Source organism: Vollenhovia emeryi, unplaced genomic scaffold (genome assembly GCF_000949405.1).
Source record: "Vollenhovia emeryi isolate VEMERY1.0 unplaced genomic scaffold, V.emery_V1.0 DF939128.1, whole genome shotgun sequence".
NCBI classification, from domain to species: Eukaryota; Metazoa; Arthropoda; class Insecta; order Hymenoptera; family Formicidae; genus Vollenhovia; species Vollenhovia emeryi.
In genome coordinates this window covers 3,179,437-3,190,442 of record NW_011967238.1, presented here as the reverse complement: position 1 = coordinate 3,190,442, position 11,006 = coordinate 3,179,437, and the positions used below count along the sequence as shown (strand labels likewise).

The following is an 11,006-nucleotide window of genomic DNA, read 5'->3' as shown; positions in this document are numbered from 1 at the left end:
TTCACTTAACCAGAGTTCAGTCAACTCCCTATCTTTATCTATTTTGTTATTAAGAAAAGCCAGAGAACCAATTAACATTCGGTTAGCAGTTAACCAACGTTTGTGAAATTGGCCGATAATCTGCAAAATTTTTGAATAAAAACAGTATGATTTAGCAGTTTTACAAATATTGTATTTAAAATGTTAAAAAAAGATTTATAGCATGTAGGAATAGTATTACAACCACTGCTAGCTTGACCGTTATGAACGCGGCGACAATACCGGGCTCAACGACACTTCATACACGTTTCCTTAACAGATTTGCCATAAGTTTAAATATTACAATTTTTAATTTTGTTGTGTTTTTTGTTCCATATTCAAGTGTAGAAGGTTAAAATGTATGCAATATTATTGATCGCTATTATTATAGCGCGATTATACATATATTATAACAGAAATATTATTATACATTATTTTTATCTTTTCCATTAAAATGTTTGCACTATGTCCTATTGTTCTATTTTCACGAAATTCCTATGTATATGTATGTACAATAGACTTCTAAAAGCCAGCAGACGCATATTATACATATTGTATAATTAATATTCGTACTTATTTCTGCACACAAGTTTGTAAATGTAATATTTGCAAACATTGCTTTCTGAGATATAATTTTCGATATTACTGAATATTAATTACTTTTAGAAATTAAGCCTATAGATATTTTGAACGGACAAAGTTTATTTTCTGATTATTCAGGAACAATCAAACAAACATACTTATTAGGTATAATGATAAATCAATATATTTTTCGAACAATACTTATAATATCATTGCTAATTTACAAAATAAACGTATATACGTTTACGTAATAAACGTATACGTACATTTTTAGTGGAAATATGGAAGCTTCTGGTTACTATACCTGACCAGTACTACCCCATTGTTAAAATATGGGCATTTTCTATGCCCCTGATATCCATTCGTCATCCGGATGATTTCGAGGTAATGAAATATGGAAAGAATTTTATCATATTTTATTTTATTAGTGAAATATTTGCGATAAATGTTTATAGCTTTTTCTTTGTTTTCTTATTTTCAAAAATATATTTCTTCCACGCGAAGCGAAATCCACCCCACACCAATCGGGTCCCGCCTGATTAAGCGTGGTGCTTTACGCGAAACGTAACGGTAACGTATTACTTCTTTCATGTAATGTTCCAAATTCTGAATTTCAGACAATATTAGGCAGCACAAAACACATCGAAAAGAGTAGGATGTATGAAGCTTTACAGCCTTGGTTAAATACCGGTCTTCTCACTAGTGGAGGTAACATAATGATATAACATCGAGGAATACGTACACCTAGAAGCGCCAAAAATAATCCTATTTTCAAGAACTTTTTTAGAAATATATAATATACTGTCAAAACCCAGCTTCGGTAATCCTATTACTTTTAATCTAACAAGAAAAAAGTCGTAAAAAATAACAATTTTTTGCGCTTCTATAGGTATAAGGGTAACTCCGGTATTTATGTCACGCGAGCATTTATGCCGCAGAAGTTAGAAAAAATAGGTCAAGTGAAGGTAATCTGCTTACAACCACTCGTTTATGTACCTTTATGCTATATTAGTATTGTACTGTGATTTCAGTCATTCACTGTTAATATTAAACGACATCATTGCAAGGTGAATCGACATTTCAAGGTAGTAAGTAGCGCCATTATAAACTGCGCAACAAAATTAACGCAACAAAACTTTGTACTAAAATTTCACTCAACTTTAAATTATACTCGTAACTTCACGAAAACTTATTGCACTTGAAATTTTTTTATTTTAAAGCTATAAATCTCTACTTTAAAGAGAATTTTTCAGATTTTGAATATTTCTGTTGCCCTTATTGTGATCTGTTTAAAAATAAGGAACATATTAGTTTAGAAACAAACCGGTAAGTGATACCAATTGTATAAGTCATGCGCATTTCAATGTAATACCCGTACGATCAGGGTTAATCGTTGTCAATGTTTTATATTACTGAAGATGGTCGATTTTACGACCGAAACGTTTAATTATTACTTATGTTAATCTAACAATAAAATTTTATTCGACACTAACATCCTGTCACGGCTTAGAGCCCCTTCTTTTCGTTATTTTGTTTTTAGTTTAAGAAATAATTAAGAAAGAGGGATGCCAAGCGGATTCTAAATTACGATTTTTGAACATAAAAGTATGCTATAACTTGGAAACGGCTCATTTCTGGACCTACGTTTGTATGAACTTTTTTGCTTATTTGTGGGTCCCGAATCACCTCCCGAAGTGGAGTAGGCAATTTTTCGGACACCCTGTATATTATAGTAATAAGAGTGTGAAACTTTGATATGAATGTGAACGCGTAAAGTGCACTTTGATAAATGATTTTGATCAGATATACTCATATTCTCAATTATATTGAATTGGTCGAACATTAACACATAAGTGAATCTTCTTTTAAACACACTTTACTTAATTTTTTCCAATCAATTATCTTTACTCAAAATAATATATTAATAGCTATTAGATTAATATAAAGAATTATAATATTTCTATTGATCATGAAAAAAATTAGTGGAAATTTAGTAAATGTTATAAATTAAGTCAAGAAATGCTAAACACATTAAATATTATGAAAAAATACTGAAAATGTATTATAAAGAATTTCTTTTTGTAATTTAAACCATATAACGTGTTATTCTCAAAGTTTAAATGCAAACAAAGAAAGAATAAATTGGAAGTGTAATCAATGATTATTAAAAATTTATCAATTTAAAATTAAATAAAAAAATACAATTTCTTAATCATCACTGGTGATTATAAGTAACTTCTTTCTTCGTTGAAAGAAATATAAATTTTATTACAATATGTGTTTTAAATTGTAACCTCATAATTATGCCTAATATTGCCTTATGTTTTAGGTTCAAAATGGCATTCACGACGGAAGATATTAACTCCTACATTTCATTTTAATATATTGCAGCAGTTTGTTGAGATTTTTATTGAGGAAAGCGAAAATATGGTCAAGTCTTTGAAAAATACAGAAGGCGCAGTTGTGAAAGATTTAGTGCCGTTTTTTAGTGAACATACGCTGAATGCAATATGTGGTATGATATTGTGTATATAACTAGAGAATTTTATTCCCATTAACGAATAACATAAGAAACAATACAAGTTTTTATTAAAAAGTTTTATATCACAACGTATTGATTTATAAATGATGTTTACAATCACAAGTATATTTTAAATATGTGATGATATTATAGTGATACTTTCACAAGTGCATTTGCAGAAACTGCTATGGGTACTTCTTTACAAGACCTGGGTGAGTTTCAACATCAATATCGAAAAGCGGTTTATCGGATAGGCGAACTTATGTATTATAGGTAATTTATGAAACACACATATGAAATCTGTTGGTAATTATTAAGATTAACATACCTCCCTCCAAAAACCTTAGGCTTGATATAGGTAACCCTCCTGAGTGACATGCTAAAGGTTTTAGCCTACGGACATTGTTTGTTAAAAAGATAGGTATTTATAAAACATATGAATATCGTGGCGTTCGTGGCGCAGAGGATTGTGCGCTGGTCTGGTAATCCGAAGATCCGGGTTCAAAACCAAACAAAAACGTTGTTGTTTTTTCGTTCGATCGCCACATAGCAAAGTGGATATAGAGAGAGGTGTTATAAGAGGTTTGGGCACGTTCCTTCAAAAACGCCTTGTAACCCTAAGGGGAATCAATAAAATGTACAGTACTAGTACAGAGCTTTATCTAATTCTGCGTTTGTCCAACTTTTTTTTTATAAAACAATGTCGATGAGTTATATGTAATTATACATATGTAATATCTCACCAAATATTAAACATTTTGAAAAATTTTTTAAACAAAAATTGTAGATCTCTTTAGAATATACATTTAATCATAAAATGCAACTTTTGTTTGAAACATTTTCATCGATGTAGATCTCTTCGAAATATGTATTTTATGATAAAATTTATCATAGAATGCATATTTCGAAGAGATCTATGTACAACTTTTGATAAAAAAGTTTTCAAAATTTTCAATATTTAGTGATATATTACATATAATTACATATTATATAATTTATCGACATTGTTTTGTAAAAACTTTTTAACAAACAACGTTCGCAATATAAAACCTTTTGCAGGTCACTCAGGAGGGTGACCTCTATAATATATGTTAAACCCAAGTTTATTGGAGGAGGGTATGTTAATCTAAATAATTACCAGAAACAAAAATATTCAATTAAATGTAATGACAGATAGATCTTTAATTTAATTGTAAGAGTAAACAGTTAAAAAGATATAATATTTATACTATATAAAATTCTATGTGTGGTTTTAGCATTGCTTTATTAATGTTTTTAAAAAAATTTTACTAATTGTAAGAGTTTGCAGAAACATTGAAAGGAATTTTATATAGGTAGATAAATATGTTTATTGACCCTGCGGGATACAAACTACGGACCTCCGCTCCGTTTACAAACTTTTTACATTTCGCTCGCCTTCGAGAGAGAGAGAGAGACATCCTTCTTCATTCATCCTTCCATCCATCTCCATTCATTCCTCTTTGGACCTCCGCTTCCGCCGCATTCCTCATTCTCTCTACCCTCTCCTCTTCTTCCTCCCCTCTCCCTTCCCTCCTCCATTCCTTCACCCTCTTCATCCACTCCTCCCCCTCTCCTCCCTCTCCAAGCACCTCATCTACCATCTCCTGCCACCCTTTCTCTCTCCCCCAATCTGTACATTCCTCCCATACGTGCTCCCATGTCTCTTCCCCCCATCCGCATACTCCGCATTTCCTCCTTTCCTCCCTCACCCAGTATTTCCCTCCTCTCATTTCCTCCCCCAATCTAAACCTCGCTACTCTCTGCCACCTTTCCTCTCCCCACCCTTTCTTCAGATACTCTGGTAATCCTCTTTCCTTTATCCTCTTGTACCAGACATTAGATTTTGAGGCCCTTATTCTTTCCCATCTTTGCTTTTCTTGTCCTATACCTTCTCTCTTCTCACCACTTCTTCTCCCCTTATCTCACCTTTTTCTTCATTTTTTCAATTTCTTCCAAACTCCAACCTCAAAACGCTATAAAGTATTTTTTATTAAGAACTTTTTGAGTTATTGAGGTTTGAAAGTTCCAATATTTTGATATAAATTACAAAATATCTTGTAAAATATTCATTTTTTTATCATCTTACCTTAATACTTTTTTTAACAGAATAATGAGACAAATCAACCAGTGTAAAGAAAACACAATTGTTAAAAAAAATTTTTTTATTACTTGAAAATTGTGTTTTCTTTACACCGGTTGATTTGTATCATTATTCTGTTCAAACAAGTATTAAGGTAAGATGATAAAAAATGAATATTTTACAAGATATTTTGTAATTTATGTCAAAATATTAGAACTTTCAAATATTAATAACTCAAAAAGTTCTTAATAAAAAAATACTTTATTATAGCGTTTTGGAAAGCTCTCGAGGTCAGCTACAAGAATATGTAATAAAAAATAGGGGATGCCATTTAAGAAGATTAGTGTGACCTTTATTTGACCTTCAAATAATTCTTCAAAGTCAAACCAATGGTACCATCTTATGGCCCCCTCGAAACCAAACAACTTTTGTCTGAAACTTTTTTCTCTCCCGGGCTTGGTTTTCGAGATATTCGACTGAATGGATTAAAATGGTCCACCCTGTATATATTGTATATATATACTTAACATGCACTAACTATAACTTACAATTAGAGTACTAAGGCAATGGCTGCACAACGAATGGTTATTCCTGTTGACGTCAAAGGGCAGAGAGCAAAAAAAGATTCTGAAAATATTACATGGATTTACTGAACGAGTACGTGAAAATGCTACTTAATATTATATTTAGACATTATCAACTTTCTAAATATAAAAATTACAATAAGGATTTTATGATTATAGCACAGAAACAATGTGACAATTCATAAATGTTGACAACACGTTGTTAATGAATAGCACATATACAACATAAAAGAAATAGTAATAAAATTTGTATGGCTCAAATGTGATAAACACAAATTTAAAGGAATAAAGGACGAAGGGCCGTGACAGGGTGTTAAAAAATGTCTAAATATTTCATATCTTTAAATTTATTGCGAAAAATATTACCTCTGCCAGGTAGGTTTGAACCTGGACCTCTCTATACTCTAAGCGGAGGTCCAGGTTCAAACCCTGGCTGCATAAGGTAATATTTTTCGCAATAAAATTGAAGAAATGAAATATTTAGACATTTTTTAATACCCTGTCACGACACTTAGAGATATTAATATTGTTTTTACATAGATTATTGCTGAAAGAAAACTTTATCATGATCGCACTAACGGACGATATTTACAAAGTTCTGGTAATGACACAACAGAGGAGGGAAGTGACACAGAATCGATAGGAAGTACGTAATGCAATTATTGGCCTAGTTTATGCCGTACGTTTAAGTGCGTCTATCCTTTACGGAAAAAACACTCAAGTTTTAAGTGTTAACACTTGATTATCCGAATTTATTCTCAAATTTGGGTGTAAATATTTAAATCTGGGTGTTTACGCCCAAATTTGACAGTAAATTCGGATAATTGAGTGTTAATACTCAAAACTTGAGTGTTTTTCCGTCAGGGATATCCTCTTATTTGGCCTATGTTCGACCTATTCACAATATGGTGGTGTAAACAATTGATAAACGACTCAATCTGGCTCCAATCAGGGTACATACATACCTATCGTGGAAATGTTCGGAATGGATTCCAATTGGAATAATTCCGTTTTCCCTAGTAGACGACGCTTAACATTTAGAATTTCTGTTGTGTGAGTGAGCACCGAGTGTAAGGGCCGTGGCACACAAACGGCCTTAAGCAATAAGACGTAAGCAATAAACGAATTGACCAATCATAGTCGAGAATATATAATATGGCTGCCATAATTCTCGACTATGATTGGTCAATTCGTTTACTGCTTACGTCTTATTGCTTAAGGCCATTTGTGTGCCCCGGCCCTAAAGCCTTGTGTCCACGATCCAAGAACTTGCACACAGCTCTTGAATCGTGGACACAAGGCTTTACACTTTGATGGTGCTCAGAACCCAAAGTTTGCATCGCTGCGCAGGAATCGCGCGATGCGCAGTCTTTTGTTTAGGACGATCGTCCCCGCAGAAGAAAAACGGAAAAACAGTCGCTTGCCTATTTCCCCTCTCACTCTGCTGACATCGTGTCGAGTCTTTCTCTCTCACGCATACATCAACAAAAATCTTTTTAAATAATTACTAAATATACTCTCGTTGTACTGAGGAAGACCCGAAACAGGGTCGAAACGTTTATATTAAAGAGATATTTTGTTTCTAAATTGTGAGAACCGTTTTCCGTTCATTTGTGGCTCACATTAGCACTCTTCCCTTTCTACATAATTTCTTTTTGGGAGCCTTCACAACATTTTGGAATATTTTAAGAAAGCAGTTTCAATTCTAATTCATCTTTGAGAATATCATCTAATCTGTTAAGTGTAATTTTTCGCATTCTAAAAGCCATTGTACTTTATCCTATCCAAACAATGTCATTTCAAAAGTGATTCTGAGTATTCTGGACCAGAATGAGCGTTTAAGCACAAAACCAGAAATTGCATAAAATCGAGATACGACCTTGTGAAAGAGATCAGTCGACAGATCAGATTGCGCGAACAAAACACAGTGTAAACTAGACCACAACTATTGTTTAAATCCGGGTATCTATCATGGAAATGTTCGGAATTGATTCTAATAGGAATTGTTCAATTATTTCATAGATTTCTATTGCGTTTTGCTAGGGGAAACGGAATAATTCCGATCCATTCCAAATATTTCCGTGACAGGTACCCTAGTGTTTAATACTAAATTATATTTTAATAATATTATATGATTTATAAACACTAAATTTAGTTTAAATCCTTAATGTATTCAATATTATGTAATAAAAACGTCACAGAATAATTGGGTTATTGAATTGACATGCTTACATATTTTGGTTTAGTACGAAGAAAACGACTTGCAATGTTGGATCTTCTAATAGCAGCATCTCGTAATGGTCTTATGACTGATGCAGATATCAGGGAGGAAGTCGATACTTTTATGTTTGAGGTATATATTTGTAATTTCGCTTCTAATTCTGTTTAAACATTGTTTTATATAACGATATACATACACATGTAATAGTACGTTGACGTATATGTATACATAAATCTGTATATGTATATGTCTGTATATAATTATAGGGTCATGATACTACAGCGATGGGTCTATGTTATATTTCAGCACTCTTAGCTGAGCATAAGGACATTCAGGTATCTATTATCCCAATAAATAAATTTACCACGTACTTGACATAAATATAACATAAATGTAGCAGCTATACCTAATCTGTATTTGCTAGGGTAAAGTGTAAGTCGCTATTCTTCGAAAGAAATTAATTTATTCCAAGAGTTATTAAAGATTTATCTATTATATATTAACCTTTTAACATGTCTTTTTTATGTATATGTATGTACATACGTATGTACACTAAGGAGCAACGATTCGCTGGGTCATAGTAGTAGTTCTAATTTATCGATGTAATTTACCGTTGGGTCGATAATGATCAAGACGCGCGCGACACACAGAAATATGAAAATATGTAAATAACAAGCAGAATTAAAACTGTTTTAACTGTTAAAACAGTTTTAATTCTACTTTTTATTTATGTATGTATGTACACGTTCACGCATACTTACGCGACATGGTCACGAACATATTTCAAATATCCTGTATTACGTTTTAAATACATTTTATAAGATCCCTTATGATGATATGGCCATGCCGAGGTTTCAAATAATCTCCAGGTACTATTTTATGAAATTTTTAAAATTTGTTTGTATTCTTTTCTTAATCACCAAAAGTCGAAAAAATATAATATTATCTTGGAAATAAATTTTAAAAAATAGAACCTGGAGATTTTTCAAACCTTTGTATGGCCATATTACCATATTACGGATCTTATGATGTCTGTGCAATTGTCACTCGTACTTAATTCCGACAACTTTACAAGTGGCCGTTGTATATAAAAATAGTACTATAACAAATAATAGCTTTTTAATTAACAATAATAATACAGGATCGTGTCAGGGACGAAGTTGACACTGCTTTGCGAAAGAATGGAGAGAAGTTTACTATGAAATTACTGCAAGATTTATCATATTTAGATAGATGTATAAAAGAAACATTGCGCTTATATCCCAGTGTAACCATGCTATCACGAGTTCCTGCAGAAGATGTAAAATTACGTATGTATTTAACACATGTATTTAAAATTTCATTGAAAAGAAATTTTTATTATAAGTCACCTCCCACCAAATGACCTCTAAGGAGGTCAAGGCCATTGACATATACCGTTGCTCATTGTTCATTAAAGAGTTATTAAAAAAAAGAAGTTTCATATTGCCCATATTGAGTTTGAAAATTTTAATTCAGTTTTACAATTTATTATTTTTAAACCTTAATATATAATATGCTTTTTAGAATCATATTTAGTACCTGCTGGGACATACTTGCATCTCAATATTTACGGAGTCCACAGAGATCCCAACTTTTGGCCAAATCCAGATGTATTCGATCCTGATAGATTTTTGCCTGAAAACATCCGAAATCGTCATCCTTATTCGTATTTACCGTTCAGTGCTGGACCACGGAATTGCATCGGTAAGCTATATTTTTATATCCTAATATATGTAAAATATTCTGTTATATAAACAGTTTACAATACGTGCCTCAAATTATAGGCCAACGGTTTGCTATGCTGGAAATGAAGGCGATGGTAGCTTCTCTGGTGCACAACTTCTATTTGGAGCCCGTTGATTATTTAAAGGATCTTCGAATACAAGTTGATTTAGTCCATCGCCTTGCTCATCCACATCGTATAAGATTTGTTCGTGTTTCTAAAACAAATGCAAATCTCTAAAGCAAATATTGTATCTATTTAATCTTTAAGGATGTATCGGTCCTATCGTCAAAATAGTACAAAGTCGCTAAAAATTTGTGAAGTTGTTTTTTTAGTCTTCCTAATGTACTGCAGAAAAGTAAAAATGCCTCCACTAAACGGTTGCTGAGATATAACTATTTTAATTTACACTGATTTTACACGTACTCTTATGGAAAGAGCCGATCTTCACGAATAAAACAGCTAAAAATGTAGAAAATATAGTACCAGTGTTTTGAATTTTTTATACATCTAGTATACGAATACATGAAAATATCTACCAAGTCTTTACTACACCGTTTTAAATAAATAAAATATAACTTGAGATAGGGATATTGCAATTGGAAAGCACCCAACGTTACCGCGTCCAGTGGGCAGGAGCCATTAGTAGGACGTAATTTCAACCCAGATAGCACAAAGATGAACATAAGTTCATAGAGAATTCATTTTAAAGAAAACATACAGAATTAGAAAAATGAATATCTGAAGAATTCTTGAAGAATTAGTCTCAATCAGTTCATCTTGAAGTATTCTTCTAAAGTTCATTATAATGAATACTTCGCGATTCAGTACTGTGAATACTTAAAGAATTTATGAGGAATCATTTGTCATGCGCGAGTATCCGTTAACCGCCATCCGGACGTTCTTGTGCAGCGTGTTACCACGTGCAATATTTTGTGTGCGTAATGTGCAATTAATTTTGTGCAATAGTTCTATTGTGTAAAAGAAAGAATCGAACGACGAGAACCGAAACGGAAGAATCGAACGACGAGAACTGAAACGGAAGAATCATCCGATTGTCAACCAGCTTCGGTTGAGAGTATCTCACTGTTGAGTGAGAAATTATAATAATGGTGTAATGTTACAGCATATTAGATGTGTACATACATTGGGTAAATATTTTGTAATCCTCTTTGTTCTAACACTATTCCTCTTGAATTCGTAAAGTTTACATTTATTGAATTCGAGATGAATAC

The 11,006-nt window shown here is 32.4% G+C and overlaps 1 protein-coding gene across 1 annotated transcript; it reads left to right on the top strand.

The window, feature by feature from the left end:
• Positions 1-846: 846 nt before the first annotated feature.
• Positions 847-10,249, top strand: LOC105568693 (cytochrome P450 4C1-like; the record flags this gene model as incomplete). Its single annotated transcript, XM_012024560.1, has 11 exons — positions 847-984; positions 1,218-1,308; positions 2,930-3,115; positions 3,301-3,394; positions 5,777-5,879; positions 6,347-6,452; positions 8,053-8,159; positions 8,294-8,362; positions 9,169-9,337; positions 9,573-9,752; positions 9,833-10,249. Coding segments are annotated over 11 exons (1,422 nt in total), but the record flags the coding sequence as incomplete, so codon positions are not given.
• Positions 10,250-11,006: the final 757 nt, after the last annotated feature.